The sequence below is a fragment of the Pseudophryne corroboree genome, chromosome 2 (assembly GCF_028390025.1).
Source record: "Pseudophryne corroboree isolate aPseCor3 chromosome 2, aPseCor3.hap2, whole genome shotgun sequence".
Classification (NCBI taxonomy): Eukaryota; Metazoa; Chordata; class Amphibia; order Anura; family Myobatrachidae; genus Pseudophryne; species Pseudophryne corroboree.
Genome location: NC_086445.1, coordinates 667,245,443 through 667,268,174, shown reverse-complemented (window position 1 = coordinate 667,268,174; position 22,732 = coordinate 667,245,443). Strand labels below are relative to the sequence as shown.

The window sequence follows — 22,732 nt, the reverse complement described above, 5'->3', positions numbered from 1 at the left end:
ATGAAGTGGATGATCATCTTATTCATATGCCTTCATCTCTCTGAGGGACAAGTTAGGTGAGCCTTTTAGTATACTGAAGCTTAAATAAACAAACTATATACTCATAAAGGAGTTCTGGCGTGGCTTTAAAGTGTTTCCCAGACATTAAATCTTATACAATTACTTTTTAACTTACTTGCTTTTAATATATTATATTTATTACTAGTACAATAAATGTATCTGTAGTAGTATAGCTTAAACAGTGGAAACACCCTTTGATTTTGTCTCAGGTAATGCATTTTGAAAGCAGCTGCTGTAGTGTCCATTTCCAGGGTTAAGGGGCTAATTCAGGTTGGATCGCAGTGTGCGATCCAACCTGAATTTTTGCTGAAAAGATGCGGGCGCATGCGCATGCGCCCGCACTTTCTGTGGGGGGGGGCTGCAGAAAAAGTGATTGCCTCTGCCTGTCAATCAGGCAGAGGCGGTTGCGGGGCAGGGGGGGGGGGGGCGGCAACGGTCTGTTTCCAGGGAGGAGACTGAGCATTGCGGTGGTGGGGCAACACGAACGGTGAGTGGTGCAGCGCGAACAGGGTGTGTTGGGGGCGTGGTCGCGGCAGCTGCGTGACATCACACGCAGCCGCTGAGATGGGTAAGATGGTGCCGGGACTCCTGTAGGTGCAGCTAAGCTGCGCTGGCAGGAGCCATCCTTAGTTTCTGCTTGTTGAAGGGGGGAAGGCGCCAGTCAGTATGCTGGGCAACCTTGCCCGGTGATGGACGGCCCCCAGCATGCGACCAAAAGGATAGCAAATTTTGCTGATTAGCAGAATTTGCTATCCTTACTGAATTAGCCCCTAAATCATCTATTGTTGCTGTCTGCAAATTAGTCCAAGCCATCAAAAGATTCAAATAAATGAATTCCTTTTGTTACTATTCATATTAAATGTGGAAAACATAACATGAGTGTGTTCTTGAATAATGAGAGAACTGTGTCTCTTCTTATTTGAAGAGTCCCACTGAAGAGACTGAAATCTATACGAGAGACCATGAAGGAGAAAGGAGTTCTTCAAGACTTTGTGAAGACTCACATAAAAGAACCAGCTATAAAATACGGCCTAAATCGGCCCAACAGCTTTGGAGTGGCCTATGAGCCTATGTACTTAGATGTAAGTACATACTATCTCTGTAATATTACACGTACTGTGCAAATATTATTTGACCATGTATTTTCTTATGTCTTCTAGAACTATTACTTTGGTGAAATCAGCATTGGGACCCCTCCCCAAAACTTTCTTGTTGCTTTTGACACTGGTTCTTCCAATCTTTGGGTTGGTTCTACATACTGTCAAAGTCCAGCGTGCAGTAGGTACTATTTATTGTTGGGTGTGGTCATGGGGGGCAAATTTATAATAAATCAGTTTATTAAGTGTCCCAGAAGCTGGGGGGTTTTACATTGTGTAGTATGGTAGGCAGGCGGTCGGGCTCCCGGCGACCACTATACCGGCGCCGGGAGCCCGACCACCGCTTACCGACAGTGTGGCGAGCGCAAATGAGCCCCTTGCGGGCTCGCTGCGCTCACCAAGCTGCGGGCGCACGGTGGCGCGCTGCGGGCACACGGTGGCGCGCTATGTGCGCCACGCTATTTTATTCTCCCTCCAGGGGGGTCGTGGACCCCCACGAGGGAGAATAAGTGTCAATATGCCGGCTATCGGGATTCCGGCGCCGTTATACTGTGCGCCGGGATCCCGACAGCCGGCATACTAAAGACCACCCATTTAAAACACATCTATTTAATAAGGAATATGATATTTCATGAAAATTAGCTGTGAGAATGTTTTAAAGCATCAATCTATGCTTGGTGTTAGCAGCAAGTTTACTTTTTCTATGCTTTCGAAGACATCCATAATCTTGTAAACCAATTTATACATTTAGGTACAAATTAATAATGCTTATTTAATCTACAGATTAAAAACAAACATCAAACATCTAGACTCAATACACCATGAGATGTCTGGTGAGAGTGGGCCACCAGATTCCGTGCAACTCTGCTGTGTCGGGTGTCTTTTTTTTTTACTGAGAATGCTTCTTAGTCACAATATGATGCAACTAGGATGCACCAGATGACTGTGTGTGTGACTGAGGGGTCTATTCATGAAGCAGTGAAAAGAGTGGAGATGCGAGCCAGTGGAGAAGTTGCCCATGGCAACCAATCAGCATTGATGTAACAGTTTTCAAGAGCATTCTATAAAATGATGGGTTTAATTCCAAGTTGATCGCAGCAGGAAATTTTTTTAGCAGTTGGGCAAAACCATGTGCACTGCAGGGGGGCAGATATAACATGTGCAGAGAGAGATAGATTTGGGTGGGTTATTTTATTTCTGTGCAGGATAAATACTGGCTGCTTTATTTTTACACTGCAATTTAGATTGCAGATTGAACACACCACACCCAAATCTATCTCTTTCTGCACATGTTATATCTGCCTCCGCTGCAGTGCACATGGTTTTGCCCAACTGCTAAAAAAATTCCTGCTGCGATCAACTTGGAATTACCCCCTATAAGTAGCAGCTGATTGGTTGCTATGGGCAACTTCTCAACTGGCTCACTTCTCCACTCTTTTCACTTCTTCATGAATAGAACCCTTAGTCTGTATATAGGCCCTCATTCCGAGTTGTTCGCTCGCAAGGCGAATGTAGCAGAGTTACACACGCTAAGCCGCCGCCTACTGGGAGTGAATCTTAGCTTCTTAAAATTGCGACCGACGTACGCGCAATATTGCGATTACAAACGAGTTAGCAGTTTCAGAGTAGCTCCAGACTTACTCTGCCTGTGCGATCATTTCAGTGCTTGTCGTTCCTGGTTGACGTCACAAACACACCCAGCGTTCGCCCAGGCACTCCCACCGTTTCCCCGGCCACTCCTGCGTTTTTTCCGGAAATGGTAGCGTTTTCAGCCACACGCCCCTGAAACGCCGTGTATCCGCCCAGTAACACCCATTTCCTGTCAATCACATTACGATCGCCGGAGCGAAGAAAAAGCCGTGAGTAAAAATACTTTCTTCATAGTAAAGTTACTTGGCGCAGTCGCAGTGCGAACATTGCGCATGCGTACTAAGCGGATTTTCACTGCGATGCGATGAAAAATACCGAGCGAACAACTCGGAATGAGGGCCATAGAGCAGAACAGAAATTGTATTGGAAAAAAAAATCTGCAGCTGCGACATTGTACAGATTCAGAAACTTGGTTGCACACAGATATACAAGTGTCACATATCAAATTAATCAGCATAGTCTCCTGGTGCATCCTAACTGCATGACGTTGCATTTTTTGCAAAGATACACCTGATGCTAGCAAAGTAACACAGGACCTAGAGTGCCAAGAGGGTCTGTTTGGCGTGACTGCAGCAATGATGGGCCTAATTCAGACCTGATCGCTGGGCGATTTTTGCACCCCAGCGTTTTTTGCAGCCCTGCGATCAGATAGTCGCCGCCTACTGGGGGAGATTATTTTAGCTGTGCAAGTTTATGAACGCATGTATAGCAGAGCTGCACAAACTGATTTTGTGCAGTCTATGCGCAGCCCAGGACATACTTAGCCACTGCGATCACTTCAGCATTTCCGGGACTGGAATTGACGTCAGACACCCTCCCTTCCAACGCTTGGACATGCCTAAGTTTTTCCAGATACTCCCTGAAACGATCAGTTGCCACCCACAAACGCCTTCTTTCTGTCAATCTCCTTGCGATTGCCCGTGCGATCGCTTTTTTTTGCACCATCCCATCGCTATTCACCGATTCCCATTGCTGCGGTCCATCGCGCCTGCGCATTGCAGTGCATACGCATGCGCAGTTCAGACCTGATCGCAGGCTGTGAGAAAACGCAGCCTAGTGATCAGGTCTGATTACCTCCAATGTACGAAGACACATCCGTATATCAAAATGTTGTCGTTTAAGTGGATTGCCTGCTGTGTGAACCTACAACCATCTTGGGCTAGTCGCCACAATAAACTGCTTTAAAAACACACATTCCCCAATATTCCATGTACAGTGATATTATGCTGTTTTTTTTATTTATTTTAGCCAATCACCCACTGTTTAATCCTACACAGTCCTCCACATATAGCTCCAATAACCAACAGTTTGCAATGTCTTATGGGAGTGGCAGCATGACTGGAGTGCTGGGTTACGACACAGTCACTGTAAGTAACTATCAACTAAATGTCAAATGAAGGTGTTTTCTAAAAGTTTTTTTTTTTTAATATTCCACATTTATTTGCTAAACATTAAATAATAAAAGTCAATGTAGTCTGCACTGCTTCATTCAAGTGCAAGTGATACATTTTATTTTATACTAATTTCTGTTTGTTACAGTTTCTGTGATCTTAGTTATGGGATGGAAGTTTACAGGAATGAAACTGCCCTGTGACATGACACCCAAGGACAAAGTATAATTTATCATTTTCAAAATAATTTTGGGGGTCCAGTTCCACTCCTAAGTATACCTTTCTAATATACAATGGGGTTGTTCAGGTTTGTTAGCAAACCAAAAAAGCACACTAATGTGCAAAACCATGTTGCAGTGCAGGTGGGGAAGATGTAACATGTGCAGAGAGATTTAGATTTGGGTGGGTTATATTATCTCTGTGCAGGGTAAATACTGCCTGCTTTATTTTTACACTGCAAATTAGATTTCAGTTTTAACACATCCCACCCAAATCTAACTCTCTCTGCACATATTAGATCTGCCCCCCCCCCCTCCTGCAGTGCAACATGGTTTTGCCCAATTGCTAACTTTTTTGGTTTGCTAACAAACCTGAATAAGGACCATTGGGGGTAATTCCAAGTTGATCGCAGCAGGATTTTTGTTAGCAATTGGGCAAAACCATGTGCACTGCAGGGGAGGCAGATATAACATGTGCAGAGAGAGTTAGATTTGGGTGTGGTGTGTTCAATCTGCAATCTAATTTGCAGTGTAAAAATAAAGCAGCCAGTATTTACCCTGCACAGAAATAAAATAACCCACCCAAATCTAACTCTTTCTGCACATGTTATATCTGCCTCCCCTGCAGTGCACATGGTTTTGCCCAATTGCTATCAAAAATCCTGCTGCGATCAACTTGGAATTACCCCCATAGTGCAGAAGTCCATTTAAGTGGTCATTCCGAGTTGATCGCAGCCAGCAACTTTTTGCTGCTGGCGCGGTCAACTAATCCCCGCCTATGAGGGAGTGTATTTTAGCTTAGCAGGGCTGCGAACGCTTGTGCAGCCCTGTTTAGCTAAAAAAGTTTTGTGTAAAAGTAGTCCAGCCCTGGACATACTTACCCTGTGCGATGATCTCAGCGATGATGTGGCCGGCTTTGACGTCAGACATCCGCCCTCCGTTCTCCTGGACATGCCTGCGTTTTCCTTACCACGCCCAGAAAACGTCCGCCAATGGACAGGTGACACCCTGGAAAGGCGTCCTTTTGTCAATCTTCTTGCTGGCGCCACTGCGACCGCTTTCTTTGCATCCAGTGTCGTAGCCCGGCGACAGGGCAATGTGCACGTCGCGCATGCGCATTCCAGACCCGTTCGCAGCGAAGAACTGCTGCATGCGAACAAGTCGGAATGACCCCCTTAGTGGGCTGATCCAGCGTGCAATCAATCTGCCTAACATTACCAAAACTTATCTTCACAAGGTACTGGCTAATGAATTGATAGACTACATTCTCATGAATATTACCTCAACCCACAAAATTAATTGCTTCACTGTGTGCAAGTGACAGGACAACTTTAAAAGTAACAACATATAATTATCACTACATATAGTTTTTAATGAAGAGAACAATCTCAGACTCTGGTACGGATGCTTCTTGGAGAAGACTCAGACTTTCTATGTAGTACACTCAAACTAGGGTACATTAACTGTGCAGAAACCCCTTGTAGGGTGCAGGAGCAGCATTGCAAAAACTCAGTACTGTACTTGTAACCTGTGTGTGAGTGGGATTCAGTATGAAATCCCGGCTGTTGGGATCCCAGAGGTCTGGAGACCGTCATCTGGATTCCGACAGTCAGAATACCGGTGGTGAGCGCAGCGTGTCCCCTCATGGGCTCGCTGTGCTCGCCACGCTTCGGGCCAGGGGATTTATTCCACCTTGGGCGGTGGCATGTACCACCACCCGAGTGGGGATTTCAGCCAACAGTCGGGATTTCGACTGCCGTTATTTCGGGTGATGGGATTCTGGCGACGGTCTCCTGACAGACAGAAAAACTGAGTGCCTCCCTGTGAGTGTCTATGTGTGTGTGTGTGGCGGGGAGCAATGAGGAAGTGACTGTGGACCAGTAAAAAAAAATTGTTGGTCCAGCAATGACTTCCCCTTGGATCCAAGATGGCTCAAGCTCTGTGGACAGTCCATAATCCATCCACAGCTAATCATTCCAGTCCTGGGTGTTTTAATATCCCCTCTCCCCACTACCTCTACCAGTGACAGCCCTGGAATTTACATATTCAGATTTTATTTTCATTCATATGTATTACCAGTACTTATCTGTTAGTATTCATTCATTAATATTTTGTAGGTACAAGGTCTGTCTATTCAAAACCAGGAACTGGGTCTGAGTGTCACTGAGCCAAGTAGCTTCTTCTATTATGCCAAATTTGATGGAATATTTGGAATGGCCTATCAGTCAATGTCAGCAGGAGGAGCCACAACTGCTGTTCAGGGTCTGATAAAGCAAAATCTCATCCCACAGCCGCTGTTCAGCTTCTATCTCACTGGGTAAGAACAGACTGTTTACTTAAGTCAAATTAGTGGACCAAAGAGTGGAATAATGTTAAAGCATTAAATTAAAGTGGCAATGCTATGCAAAATAAGCATACATTTCAGTGTTATCTGACCACCATAGCAAGTACAGTTACATGGCACATGATGTAGTGAGTACAGAGGCTTTAGAAAACAGATGTGCCCTCATACACCTATCTACAATACACCATACAGTGCAAGATGCCTGGCATGACTGACCGAGCAGTGTAGTGCAGGCCCACCATCAGGGGGGTGCTGTGGGCACAGTAATCCCGGGCCTGGCCTCTCTAATAGAGAGAGAGGGTCCGAGCTGCTCATGCCGCCGTCCGCCCGCCACTTTGCCCCGCCCCCTTTTCATGCCCGAGATCTGACAGTCACAGGAGGGGGAGAGGACGCTGCAAGCATCAATTGTAAGCACCCCTCCCAAAATGGCCATCGCCTTATAGCAGACAGTTATTAAAGATACTAGAGGAGGCTCCTCTAGTATCTTTAATAACTTTTCTCCTCTGAGGCGGCGGCCATTTTGGGAGGGACGTTTTCAATTGAAGTTTGCAGCATCCTCTCCCCCCTCCTGTGACAGTGTCAGAACTCGGGTATGAAAGGGGGTGGGGCTACGAGAATTGAGGGGGTGGGGCTACACAAGACCAGGCTGGCTGCTACCACAGGTCACAGGAGAATGATCTGCAACAGCTCCTGTGATAGGTAAGTTAGGGTGAGTGAGAGAGAGAGAGAGAGAGAGAGAGAGAGAGAGAGTGAGTGAGTGAGTGAGTGAGTGAGTGAGTGAGTGTGTATGGGTGTGTGTGTATCTAAGTGTGTGTGTATATGGGTATGTGTGTATCTGTGTGGTTATTATGTGTAAGCAGTCCGGCGCTACTATAGATGGCATGCATTAGCACCACCGCTACTGTTCACAGGATTTATTTATTTTGAAAATATCTTTTTTTTTTTACTTTTATAGAGAGAGAGAGAGAGAGAGATTTTGTGGGGGGGCACCTATTTTGTCAGTCCCGGGCCCCACAATTTCTGATGGCAGCCCTGGTGTAGTGTAATTACCTTTTCTTTACAATTTACATCGTTTTCGCATCGCAGACTCACCGAAACACCAAAGTGTACAAGAGACACTGGGCTACGACTTTAAAGGCACAGGAATTATTTTTAAACAAGTACAAAGTTACAGATACTTTATTTCCCACTGACACTTCCAGGCATTCAATAAATATTTATGTTCATGGTACTAATTTTGTACAGTATGTGTATATGAAGAATGTTTACTGCAAGAATTGATCTACTTGTGATATACATATGACTCTTTCCAGATGTGTACCAACGGAACATAATATAGAACAAAGTTGTACACTAAAGCTAAATGGACCATAAAAACATATAACACCTGCATAAACAAATACTAAGATCAGTTTTTCTCGAAACCAGGCCCCAAGGTAATAAAAGCCATAATGTCAGTGATATATGACTGACTAAAACATACTCTTCTACTGGCACACATGTGGTTAGTAGTGCCAACTACATAATGCATTCTTTTACCAGGTAAACAACATTAACATGTACATACTGATGCATGCAGGGAAACATTCGTTATTTGCTAACTTTACAGATATAAACCCATGGGATGATTAAAAGGAAAATTATATTGTAAAAACGAGAGCATTATAAATATAATAGTATTCTGTTTTATATGTTCCTGCTAGAGTAGCAGTGTGTTACTAGTCACTCGTAACACTATATCAGCTACAGGGTCTAACATAACCTTTATGGTGTTTCAAATCTTACTAGATGGTAAACAAAAGCAGTGCTTGTTTCACATTACAGGTTGAGTATCCCTTATCCAAAATGCTTGGGACCAGAGGTATTTTGGATATGGGATTTTTCCGTATTTTGGAATAATTGCATACCATAATGAGATATCATGGCGATGGGACCTAAATCTAAGCACAGAATGCATTTATGTTTCATATACACCTTATACACACAGCCTGAAGGTAATTTTAGCCAATATTTTTTATAACTTTATGCATTAAACAAAGTGTGTGTACATTCACACAATTCATTTATGTATTATGTACACCTTATACACACAGCCTGAAGGTCATTTAATACAACATTTTTAATAACTTTGTGTATTAAACAAAGTTTGTGTACATTGAGCCATCAAAAAACAAAGGTTTCACTATCTCACTCTCACTCAAAAAAGTCCGTATTGCGGAATATTTGGATATGGGATACTCAACCTGTATTATCATTATTATCCTTTATTTATATGGCGCCCAACTACAGAGTACATAAACGAATAATCAAAACAGGAAAATAGTGACTTACAGGTGAAGACAATATAGGACAAGTACAGGGTATATAAACATAGTTACATCAGCATATGACACTGAAATAGGTATCAAGGTGGCAGTAAACCGCAGGATTTGGTGCCGTTGAAGATGGTATAAGTGAGAGAACGACAAGCACATCAGAGTTGAGGGCCCTGCTCGTGAGAGCTTACATTCTAAAGGATGCTGTATTTACTTTCAAACACATACTGTACATACCTAACACATATAGCAGGCAGCTATGCAGTGCATATGGCTTCTGCTCTAGGGGTGCCTGTAAACTAGAGCACAACAAGTAGGGTATAGGTAAATGGGAGTTGTTTGCTTCATTAATACTGTACCTACGGTATAGGGCAGATGTTTCCCTTCCCCTTCCAAATATCTGAGGTAGGATTTCAATTCACAACACCTGAGCTTCCCCACAGCAATAACTATGAATTGATTTTACAACACTAATTTATTATTTTTAGTATTACTAAATACATTTATGATAATGTGGTGGAGTATGTAGAAGCACAAAGTAACAGCTGAACTATTCTATTCCCCTTTGGTGGCATATTTGGCTGAAGGGATTGCTGAGCAATAATTGGCAGGATAAGAATGTCTCTTGTCTTCACAGACAATCTGGAGAGGTGATACTTGGAGGTGTGGACAGCAGCCTCTACTCTGGCCAAATTTATTGGACACCGGTAACTCAACAGATATACTGGCAGATTGCTATTGAAGAGTGAGTATCACATGTAAAGTAGGGTAATTGGTAAGGGAAAGGATAGAGAGAGGGAGATGTATCAAACCTTTGATAGAGATAAAGTAGATACGTTTGCCCATAAGCGTCTAGTTGTCATTTATCTAGCACAGCCAATAAATGACAGCTAGAAGCTGATTAGTTTGATACATCTCCCTCTGCAACTGAATTTACCAACAAGGCGTATTGTTTTCCTTTAGGGAAAAGCTTAAATGTGCATTACAGAAAAGATCAACTGAAAATATTTGTAAATATATACAGTGTATCCGGAAAGTATTCACAGCGCTTCACTTTTTCTACATTTTGTTATCTTACAGCCTTATTTCAAAATGGAATAAATTCATTTTTTCCCCTCAAAATTCTACACACAATACCCCATAATGACAACTGAAAAAAGTTTTTTGGAGATTTTTGCAAATTTATTAAAAATAAAAAACTAAGAAATCACCTGTACATAAGTATTCACAGCCTTGGTTCAATAATTTGTCGATGCACCTTTAGCAGCAATTACAGCCTCAAGTCTTTTTGAATATGATGCCCCAAGCTTGACACACCTATCTTTGGGCAGTTTCGCCCATTCCTCTTTGCAGCAGCTCTCAAGCTCCATAAGGTTGGATGGGAAGCGTCGGTGCACAGCCATTTTCAGATCTCTCCAGAGATGTTCAATTGGATTTAAGTCTGGGCTCTGGCTGGGCCACTCAAGGACATTCACAGAGTTTTCCTGAAGGCACTCCTTTGATATCTTGGCTGTGTGCTTAGGGTCGTTGTCCTGCTGAAAGATGAACCATCACCCCAGTCTGAGGTCAAGAGCACTCTGGAGCAGGTTTTCACCCAGGATGTCTCTGTACATTGCTGCATTCATCTTTCCCTCTATCCTGACAAGTCTCACAATTCCTGCCACTGAAAAACATCCCCACAGCATGATGCTGCCACCACCATGCTTCACTGTAGGGATGGTATTGGCCTGGTGATGAGCGGTGCCTGGTTTCCTCCAAACATGAGGCCTGGCATTCACGCCAAAGAGTTCAATCTTTGTCTCAAAAGACCAGAGAATTTTTTTTCTCATGGCCTGAGAGTCCTTCAGGTTCATATTGGCAAACTCCAGGCAGGGGCGTTTTAAGAGAGGAGGAGGCCCGTGTGCAGCCTTCTGCTTCAGGGGCCCCCTCCTCTCTGACTGATGCACAGGTATTTTAATACTTACCTCTCCTGGGTCCCCCGGCGGTGCCATCCCTCTCCGCAGCGCAATAGAGTCTGAGAACAGACTCTATTGCGCATTCGCAAACCTCCGGGAACACGGCGCGGCTGCCATTTTCCCGAAGATTTTGCTAATGCGCATGCGTGAAACTCCGGAAAAATGGCCGCTGTGCCATCTTTCCGGAGTTTTCAGCAAGCGCAATAGAGTTTGTTCCCCCTAGTGTTCAAACTCTATTATGCTGCTGAGAAGGGATGGCTCCGACGGGGGACACCAGAGAGGTAAGTATTAAACAAATGGGTGCAGTGTGTGCGTGGTGGGCCCCCCTGGACCCTGGGGGCCCATGTGCCTCGCACACACTGCACCCATTATAGATACGCCAATGACTCCAGGCAATCTGCCATGTGCTTTTTACTAAGGAGTGACTTCCATCTGGCTACTCTACCATACAGGCCTGATTTGTGGATTGCTGTAGAGATGGTTGTCCTTCTGGAAGGTTCTCCTCTCTCCACAGATGAATGCTGTAGCTTTGTTAGAGTGACTATCAGGTTCTTGGTCACCTCCCTGACTAGGGCCCTTCTTCCCCGATCGCTCAGTTAAGACGGATAGCCAGCTCTAGGAAGAGTCCTGGTGGTTTCGAACTTCTTCCATTTATGGATGATGGAGGCCATTGTTTTCATTGGGACATTCAAAACAGCAGATATTTTTCTGTACCCTTCCCCAGATTTGTGCCTTGAGACACTCCTGTCTCTGAGGTCTACAGACAATTCCTTTGACTTCATACTTGGTTTGTGCTCAGACATGCAGTGGGACCTTATATAGACAGGTGTGTGCCATTTCAAATGATGTCCAATCAACTGAATTTACCATAGGGGGACTCCAATTAAGCTGTAGGTACCTCTCAAGGATACTCAGTGGAAACCGGATACACCTGAGCTCAATTTTGAGCTTCATGGCAAAGGCTGTGAATACTTATGTACATGTGATTTCTTAGTTTTTTATCCAATATATAAAAATGAAAATCTGTCATTCTGTCCTTCTGTCTTTCTATACAAATCCACAGTTTACAAGCAAAGATTGTGAAATTTCACATACAAGCGTATTAAAACATGGAGGAGGCAACTAAAACAATTTGAAATCCCTAGCACCCCTAGGGGGGCAGAGAGCAGCACAGAATATATCAGGAGACAGCATAACTCCGGAATTGCTGGAGCAATGTACTCAAAAATTGGTACACATATGCCTTACAATCTGGCAACAAACACTGTGAGAGGAAGATACCCCTAGCACCCTTAGGGGTGAGGCAGCAGCACTGAGTATTTCATCAGACAGCATAACTCTGGAATGGCTGCAGCAAATTACAACAAACTTGGTACACATATGACTTACACTCTGGAAAAAAACGCTATGGGAGGGGGGGGGGCAGACACCGCGAGCACCCCCAGGGGTTGGACAGCAGCACAGAGTATGTCAGCAGCCAGCAAAACTGTGGAAGGCCTGGAGCAATTTACACCAAACTTGGTACACATCTCACTTACAATCTGGGAACAAACTCTGTGGGGGTTAGACACCCCTAGGGGTGGGACAGCGGCACAGAGTATGTCAGCAGCCAGCAAAACTGTGGAATGCCTGGAGCAATTTACACCAAACTTGGTACACATCTCACTTACAATCTGGGAACAAACTCTGTGGGGGTCAGACACCCCTAGCACCCCTAGGGGTGGGACAGCGGCACAGAGTATTTCAGGAGACAGCATAAATCCCGAATGGCTAGACCAATTTACAACAATCTGAATACACATACAGATGTGTCCACATACATCTTTGCTATATCCCGCCATGTATGGCACAGTTTTGCATGCCATAGACTCACAGATTTAGCCATGCCTTGTGATTTTTCTTAATTTGCTTCTTTAGTATGTTACTTTATATATATTCTACTATGGCAAACAATATTTTTTTTTAAATTCATCCACTCGCTACTCGTGAAAAACAGCTTAGCCGTGTTTTTCATGTTGTGCCAAATTTGTAAAAAAGCAAAGATGTAAGTGGACACATCTGTATGACTTACACTCGGGAAACAAACAATGTGGGGGTCAGACACCCCTAGCACCCCTAGGGGTGGGACAGCAGCACAGTATGTCAGCAGACAGCATAACTGTAGAAGGCCTGCAGCAATTTACACCAAACTTGGTACACATCTGACTTACAATCTGGGAACAAACTCTGTGGGGGTTAGACACCCCTAGCGGTGGGACAGCAGCACAGAGTATTTCAGGAGGCAGCATAATGCAGAATGCCTAGACCAATTTACAATAAACTTGGTATACATATGACTTACAAGCTGGGAACAAACACTGTGGGGGTAAAACACCCCTAAGGTTGAGGCAGCAGCACAGAGTTTTTCAGCAGACAGCATAACTCTGGAATGCCTGGAGCAATTTACACCAAACTTGCTACACATATTACTTACTCTTTGGGAACAAACACTGTGGGGGTAACACACCACTAGCACCCCTAGGGATGGGCCAGCAGCACAGACTATATCAAGACATACATGATATGTCAGTGATGACAGGGCTGCATGTGACAGGGGCAGTGACATGATGTGAGGAGGGGAATGGACGTAGCACGAACCCACACACTGACAGTTATATAGTGGAAGTAGCATTGACCCCACGCAGCACATTGGGTTTTCATTTTATTGATGTGTATAACATTTTACCTGCTTTTTTATACTATGTTATTTATACTGTGTGTTTAATATTTAAATAATACATTTTTGTAAACAATCATTCTTACATTCCCGGGCAACGCTGGGTACTCCAGCTAGTTTTTAATAAATTTGCACAAAAAAAAAAAAGTGTCATTATTGGGTATTGGTGGTCATTCCGAGTTGTTCGCTCGTTGCTGTTTTTCGCAATGGAGCGATTAGGTAGAAAATGCTCATGCACTTAGTTATTTAACACAAAACTTAGTAGATTTACACAAGCTTGAGCAACGTTTTTTCAACGCTCGAGTGATTGTAGTGTGATTGACAGGAAGTGGGTGTTTCTGGGCGGCAACATGGCGTTTTCAGGGAGTGTGCTAAAAAACGCAAGCATGCCAGGTAAAAACGCAGGAGTGGCTGGAGAAACGGGGGAGTGGCTGGCCGAACGCAGGGCGTGTTTGTGACGTCAAACCAGGAACTAAACGGACCGAGGTGATCGCAATCTAGGAGTAGGTCTGGAGCTACTCAGAAACTGCAAGGAATTATTTAGTAGCAGTTCTGCTAACCTTTCGTTCGCTATTCTGCTAAGCTAAGATACACTCCCAGAGGGCAGCGGCCTAGCGTTTGCAATGCTGCTAAAAGCAGCTAGCGAGCGAACAACTCGGAATAAGGGCCATTGGCCCTCATTCCGAGTTGTTCGCTCGCAAGCTGCTTTTAGCAGCTTTGCACACGCTAAGCCGCCGCCTACTGGGAGTGAATCTTAGCTTATCAAAATTGCGAACGAAAGATTTGCAATATTGTGAAAAGACTTCTCTGTGCAGTTTCTGAGTAGCTCGAGACTTACTCTTCCAGTGCGATCAGTTCAGTGCTTGTCGTTCCTGGTTTGACGTCACAAACACACCCAGCGTTCGCCCAGACACTCCTCCGTTTCTCCAGCCACTCCCGCGTTTTTCCCAGAAAGTTTCAGAAACTGTAGCGTTTTTTCACACACTCCCATAAAACGGCCAGTTTCTGCCCAGAAACACCCACTTCCTGTCAATCACATTACGATCACCAGAACGAAGGAAAAACCTCGTAATGCCGTGAGTAAAATTCCTAACTGCATAGCAAATTTACTTGGCGCAGTCGCACTGCGAACATTGCACATGCGCATTAGCGACTAATCGCTCCGTTGCGAGAAAAAAATAATGAGCGAACAACTCGGAATGACCCCCATTGTGTGTAGAATTTTGAGGGGGAAAAAAATTATTTATTCCATTTTGGAATAAGGCTGTAACATAACAAAATGTGGAAAGAGTGAAGCGCTGGGAATACTTTCTGGATGCACTGTATGTACTGTAACAATTTCTATCCTTTTAGGGAATGTGAATTGTGTAAAAGTCTTTTTACTATAGCTATACAGCTGATAACAAACTGCTGCTCTTGGCTATCTGCAATTATAGTATAAATGGTGGTAGCAGTACCCTTACACATGGTAAAAGTCAGGAAAACTACTGCACATACTGTACATGCACAGGAAAATAATCTACCCCATGATCTCAAATATCTTCAGGCCCTAACATTTTTGAACAATGACCTGTTAATGTAATGAATGTTTATATGTGTTTTTAGGATGTGATATCTTATAGTATCTAAGTATAAAATATCTAAGTCCTGGCTTCTTTATCCTGGATCTGTTAGGTTCCTGGTGCTCAGAACAAGGGAGATGTTGCGAAGTGAGTCCTGAGCACCAGAACGTGACGCTGAAACAAGGTGTGGTGTGGAAATAGCCCCTAGCACCCTACCGCCGTTGTTTTACCCGTGTGGTCAGTTCACGCCTGCATGACTATGGTTTCTTGGGCCCATGGCAGCCGCGTTTGAAGGGCGGATTAGGTCTGCCCAACTCCGATGCCCCCGCAGATCTTAAAGGGAGACAAAGAGTGAACTGAGACAGGGTAATAACAAGGGGACCTCTAACTGAAACAACCAAAGCCAGGGGCTACTGACTAGCCTAAAACTAAATGTATGTGCGGCTTGCCGCCAAAGGAAAAGAACAACCAAAGGAAATGCTGTCCACACGCCGACACAATACTTTTGTGTACCGGCGGTGACAGCATAAGCAGAACCCTCTGCAAAACACCAGTAACTAAATATAACAAAGGAATACAGCGGCCTTGGCCGACGGACGCGGCAAAGCCGCTACTCACAGAACCGGTACAAATACTGGCAAACGGACAGGAACCCCCAATGCTGCCGACACAGACTCTCAGAACTGGAGGACAGGCAGAATCCCAAACGACAGACCGGTGGACACCAAGAAGCCAGAAACTCGACCAGGCACAGGCAAAGCCACAGGACTTCTGGACAGGAATGCTTCATGGCAGGACACGGAATCAGACACAGGAACTGACACAGGAATCAACACAGGAACCGACACCGGAAGCAGCTAGACAGACACTGCTAGACAGGAGCTCAGGCACTGGCAGGGACTAGCTCAGAACTCAAGAACTCTGGAACCCAGGAAATATCACCAGCGTCTGTGAATTGCACTGAGCCAGCATATAACAGAGAGGCCTTATTAATTATGTTGTGCAGCTGTCCTGTTGCATGACTCCAAACTGACAAGATGCAATTAGCAGACAGGTGAGGCCAACCACATGGAAACAGGCTGCAATTACACAGACTCACCACTGACAGAAAAACAATAATATTCTAAACCAGAGCAAAGGGAAATCCTGGCCTGCAAGAGAACTAAAAACATAAAATAGGAATGAACCACTACCTATGGTTCATAACAGTATCCTCTCCTTAAGGGTGAGCTCCGAGCACCCCATGACACCCACGGGGAACATAAACAGAAATATAACATAAAATACATAACCAAAATGCAAAACAGGAATGAGCCACAGCCGTGGCTCATAACAGGATCATCTATTTACACAGTAAGTAAATACTACTTGCGCTAGACAGCGTATATGAAATATTTATTAATTTCCTGCACTCAATATAGATACAATATAGATTGTAGGTCTAGACACTAAAGACCTCCTTATCCACTTAAGATTTTGTCTAGAATTTTAATTACTCAGACATGTGCTGATTCATCTGAATCAATACTAACAGTGATATTTCAACTTTTTTCAAGCTACCTTTATCACGTTGTGTTTCAGCAATTGATTTAGTACCCCTGAGGAAGTCCTAAGGGACAAAACGCATTGGGTTCTTTAACTGTTCTACCATTATGGTGGATGCTGAATTTTACGACAGCAAAGAAACACACTTAAACCAGCTGTCAGTCTAATAAGTGTATATCTGAAAAATTATCTTGATCTTTTATCATTGTGAAATGAAATTGTTTTATTACTATTGTGAATACATTTTTAAGAAAATGTTTTAAAGCATTACTTATATTATGGATGGTTGAGATTAGGATTATGTATAATATTTAGCGCCCTCTGATTTGTGTTTTCAGTGTTGTTTCTGAATCTTTTGACACTCCTGAGCGCAATTGGGAACCCCTCTTCTCTCTCTCTCTCTCTCTAAATGATTACATTAGAAACTAAACTACTTTATACAAGTTTCACAGGCATACTTCCATTTTTTATCGACCTTTATAGGTTCTCTGTTAATGGACAGGCCAGTGGCTGGTGCAGTCAGGGTTGCCAGGGAATTGTGGACACAGGGACTCCTCTACTTACCATCCCACAGCAGTACCTGGGTTACCTGTACCAATATATTGGTGCCCAGGAAGGGCAAAATGGAGAGGTAATGATTATGCTTTTGAGAATTAAAATTTTCTGGATTTAAACCACTCTGTATATAAATCACTGAATCCATAAATCCTTTTTGCATAGTACATGGTCAACTGCAACAATGTGCAGAGTCTGCCTGCTATCAGCTTCACCATCAGTGGGACCCAGTTCTCTATTCCTCCCTCAGGATATATCCTACAGGTATCTTTAAAACCAAATTCTTTTTTTCCTTTATTCATCCAAAATTAGCATGTTGTACTGTATATAAATAACTTTTGAGGCCCATACATCAGACAGCTATCTGGGCAATTCCCCAGAATCTGAAAATGCTTGGGTCAGGGGATCTTGAAAATCCAACATGTTGGAAATCCTTCATTCACAGATTCAGAGAAATAATTATCAGACTCATCAAGTTGGGGATTCTTAACATGTAGGAGTTTGCTGATTCACCAATATATCACCAGTTATGATGTTCACCAGTAATTCTGAGTGCTGATTATTGTCCCATAGATGTTTTGGGCCCATTAGACAGATTATATAAAAAAAGGTTAGTTCAATAATAAATACTATAGCTGAATAACCGTCATATGTCATAATCTATTGCAGATCAATGGATATTGTGTTGTTGGATTTGAGGCAACATATCTGCCTTCCAGGAATGGTCAGCCGCTCTGGATTCTGGGAGATGTGTTCCTTCGGCAATACTACTCTGTCTATGACTTTGGCAACAACCAGGTTGGCTTTGCAGCCATGGCCTAAACAATAGCATACCCTGATGTACTAGACATTGAAGAAATACCAATCATGTCATAATAAATCAGATACAGTATAACATGGCAAATGTATTCATTTGTTGTATGTGTCAAGAAATATACTATGAAGAATGCAGGTATGTCTATTAGAATATGCTCAGTTGTCAATCGAAACACATGTGGAATAAACAACAGAACAATTAAGTATGACATATACAGTAGACTTAATACAAACACAGTAATTTGAAAATGCAAATATCATCACATCACCACTATAACACAAAACAATGATGTGAGTCAAAGCAAGGTAAAACAGTTTGGTAACATATATAGAAATCATGAAGTAAAGAGGAATTTACAAATAAGGGTATTTGTCTTCTATAATGCTATATTACTTTTGCCACCTGTGAAGGGTCACTGCTCTGTTTTCTCTTAGTGACATAATATTATTATTGTTAGATACAGCCTGTATCTCTGATATTCAATAGGATTCATAATTTTCAGACACTGTAATATCACTGAAGTATGTAATAAACAGCCATGGGACACTACTCACATAACATACACCCAATGTCAGCCTTTTGATTGGGTACAGATCGCAGTTAAAGTCAAAGGGGGAGATGTATCAAAGCTGGGAGAGAGATAAAGTACCAGCTAGTCAGCATCTTACTGCCATTTTACAGGCTGAGATTGAAAAATTACAGTTGGGTGCTGATTGGTTTGTACTTTATTTCTCAACCCTTTATCTCTCTCCACGCTTTGATACACCTCCCCAAAGTCAGTCAACAACAGTGTTGCAAAAAGAGACAGAGTGCACAACTTCTCTGTAGGTGTGACAGGTGACTATTCAAAGAAGTGTGAATTATTTTACATAAAAAGAGGAAAACAAATAAAATGTACATTGTGTGAGACCAAAAGCATATACTCAAACTGATATATGCTTTTGGCAATATTGCACCGTTACCTGTTGTGGATGGCAGATTGCATTGGTATCTTTCAAACCATCTGGTAGGTGTTCCTTAGGATACTTAGGAAGCGTTACAGAAAAACAACATGGTGTCTAATGTGATGTACAGTATGGAACAGTGAATTGGAAAAAATAAATCCTTCAAAATCGTACTCACCCTTAATTGTGTAATTTGCCTTAAGGCCCATACACACTAGAAGATATGAAATTGAAAGATATTGGTGAACAATTTCCCTTGAGCTCCCAGGTATAGATCATGAAAGATATTGTGCATACACACTGAATGATTTTATAAAAGCTATGAAAGCCAAAAGATTTTGGCTAAATCTTCTAGAACACCTCATTTAAATAAAAGGCTATCATTACAGGGAAGGTGGGCATGACTACTGAGTGGGATAAACAATGGATGCGCGGCCCCACGGTCGTTCAACGTTGGTGCTGGGTTGTTTATGTTTGCAAGCCAATATGGACAATATTGTCCATATAAGCATGCAGGATTATGGGGCGGGTGACATCAGGGAGTGAAGAAACTTAACTCCCCTGCCACCCCACCCCCCCCCCGCCACCCCCTTCCGTCACCAGGTCAGCAGTCAGCCGTATCGGACATCAGGCACTTCGGCGGCAAATCGGCAAGTGTGTAGGGCCCAAACATGCATGCACAACATTGCTGGCAGTGGGTGCATGCATGGTTTTACATCGGTGGGCAGTGGGTGCATGCATGTTTAAAACATGCATGCATAACATTGCTGGGCAGTGGGGTGGATGTATAATATATATATTTTACATTGGTGGCCAGTGTCTATTTATATACAGTACTAAACTATATTGGTGGCCAGCATGGTCAAAGATGCAGCATGGCTGCTTGGAGTGGCCGGCTGTACAGATCGGCGGCTGGAGCGGCTGGCTGGACATGGCGGACGGAGCAGTGGAAGAAGCAGGCTGGACAGAGTGGCGGGGCAATGAGTGTGGGGAGTGTCTGGAGGAGTGGCAATCCAGTCAATATCGGTGATAGCCCATACACACTGAACGAGTGGGCAAAAGACATGATGATATTGACTGGATTGAGCTGCAGATACGGAAGATCACAATGGTCGTTAACTATGCATCGTTAACGATATGGAGCATACACACTAGAAGACATTTTGAAAGATATTGTTCAGAAAGGGGTTTCTGAACAATAGCTTTTAAAATATCTTCTAGTGTGTATGGGGCTTTACAGACTCATTTAAAATCCCAATGTCTGCCGGTTTAATAGAAATGGAATAAAATCCTATTATCGTATTACAGAGAGGTACTGTATAAGAACTTACAAACTCTAGAGTGCTAGTGTGTTATTATATAAAGTAATGTAACATAGGTATGGTCCTCACAATTTAGGAAGAAACAATGGCCCTCATTCCGAGTTGATCGCACCAAGCAACTTTTTGCTGCTGGTGTGATCAACTAATCTCTACCTATGGGGGAGTGTATTTTAGGGTATCCGTTCACATGGTCGACCATGTTATGGTCGACAGTCATTAGGTCGACCACTATTGGTCAACATTGACATGGTCGACATGGACACATGGTCGACACATGAAAATGGTCGACACATGAAAGGTCAACATATGAAAAGGTCGACATGAGTTTTTTAACTTTTTTTTCTTTTGGGGAACTTTTCCATACTTTACGATCCACATGGACTACGATTGGAACGGTAAAGTGTGCCGAGCGAAGCGGTAGTGGAGTGAAGGCACCATGCCCGAAGCATGGCGAGCGAAGTGAGCCATGCGAGGGGACGCGGTGCACTAATTGGGGTTCCCAGTCACTTTACTCAAAAAACGACACAAAAAAAGTTAAAAAACTCATGTCGACCTTTTCATATGTCGACCTTTCATGTGTCGACCATGTTCATGTGTCGACCATGTGTCCATGTCGACCATGTCAATGTCGACCAATAGTGGTCGACCTAATGCCTGTCGACCATAACATGGTCGACCATTCATACCGGAACCGTATTTTAGCATAGCAGGGCTGCAAACGCTTGTGCAGCCCTGCTATGCTAAAAAAGTTTCACACAAAACAAGACCAGCCCTAGACCTACTTACCCTGTGCGACGGATCCAGCGATGCAGGTCCCGGCTTTGACGTCAAACACCCGCCCTCCGTTCACCTGGACAAGCCTGCGTTTTTTTTCCCACTCCCTGAAAATGGCTAGAAACGGTGAGTATCCGCCCCGGAATGCCTCCCACCTGTCCATCTTCTTGCGATCGCGGCTGCGATCACATTTGTCGCTGGTGGTGTCATTGCCCGGTGACGATCGTAGCCAGGCAACGACACGCGTGAGCAATACGTCCACCGCGCGTGCACATTTCTGGCCCGTTTGCACCGCAGCGAAGAACCGATGCGTGCGAACGGGTCAGAATGACCCCCTATATATAACAAATTTACTATTTATTCAAAAGTAAAGATACTTCATCCTTAACGCAGAAATAATCTTGCTTGGACAAGTGCAGTACCTAAAGGGGAGCCATGTGGTGGTTTTATGGACTGAGGAAGTCACATTTCTCATGTACAGTATATCATGGTTTTCAAATGGACTAATTACACTGGTCAACTGAATAGTGACTCTAGCCCAGTTATAAATTCTGAATTCAGATATGTGATTAGAATGTTTCCATCAGGCATAGTGTGTTTGTTACAGTTACTTTTCTTTTTTCATATTGTAGCTTTCTTTATGGCTTGTCATACATTAGAGAACAATGGCCTAAACTTGAATCTTTTATTCTTGGGCAGAAAAATGTGTTAAATACAGTACCCCTTTAGTGGAATCTGAAAAAGAGTATTTACCTCAACTGTACATTAAACTAGGACTGATGAAACAATTTGTAAAAGCAAATGATAAAACTCTGCTGTATTTATGAATTATAAATCCCATTTTTCAAAAGCAAGTGATGCAATACTGAAAGAAGGAATTTTTATTGGGCCACAAATAAGATCAGTAATGGATGAGGACAATATTCAGGAACTGTTAAATCCACTGGAAAAAAATATTCTTTTTTGTCATTCAAAAATACCTGTTCTTGTTTTCTTGGAAATCATAAAGCAGAAAACTATTGTAATATAGTCAGTGATCTAGTGAATTCATACAAAGCTATGTGATGCAACATTTCTTTAAAATTTCACTTCTTGGACTCCCACCTAGACTTCTTCCCAGACAATCGGTATCTGGATGATAGGTCAATAGTCAAAAGGTTGACGCCAAATGGTTGACATGTATATGGTCATTGTGGTCAAAAGGTCGACAGGTTCAAATCGTTGACATGACATGGTCGGCACAAGATAATGTTGTCATGAGTTTTTTGGGATTTTTTTTTTTAATTTTTCGACTTGGACTACAATAGGGAACGGTACCCTGTGCTGAGCACAGCAGTAGCGGATCGAGGCACCTTGCCCGAAGCTGCGAGGGGACGCAGTACACTAATTGGGGTTCCATGTGCTGGAATCTAAAATTTGACAAAAATAAAAAAGAAGAAAACTCATGTTGACCTTTTCAAGTGGCGA

General features: G+C 43.3%; 1 protein-coding gene across 1 annotated transcript; it reads left to right on the top strand.

The window, feature by feature from the left end:
* LOC135051065 (gastricsin-like) lies at positions 1 to 18,230 on the top strand. The gene is made up of 9 exons (XM_063957245.1): positions 1 to 56; positions 986 to 1,142; positions 1,221 to 1,338; positions 4,056 to 4,174; positions 6,534 to 6,733; positions 9,713 to 9,820; positions 17,337 to 17,484; positions 17,574 to 17,672; positions 18,078 to 18,230. Exons 1-9 carry the CDS (start codon positions 1 to 3, stop codon positions 18,228 to 18,230), a joined length of 1,158 nt encoding a protein of 385 aa, XP_063813315.1.
* The last annotated feature ends 4,502 nt before the right edge of the window (positions 18,231 to 22,732 follow it).

Excerpts from the sequence above, each read along its gene's own strand:
- LOC135051065 (XM_063957245.1), top strand. The coding sequence starts at position 1 with ATGAAGTGGATGATCATCTTATTCATATGCCTTCATCTCTCTGAGGGA. Across the intron at positions 1,339-4,055 it reads CTGTCAAAGTCCAGCGTGCA|CCAATCACCCACTGTTTAAT; the intron begins GTAGGTACTATT and ends TATTTATTTTAG. Across the intron at positions 4,175-6,533 it reads TGGGTTACGACACAGTCACT|GTACAAGGTCTGTCTATTCA; the intron begins GTAAGTAACTAT and ends AATATTTTGTAG.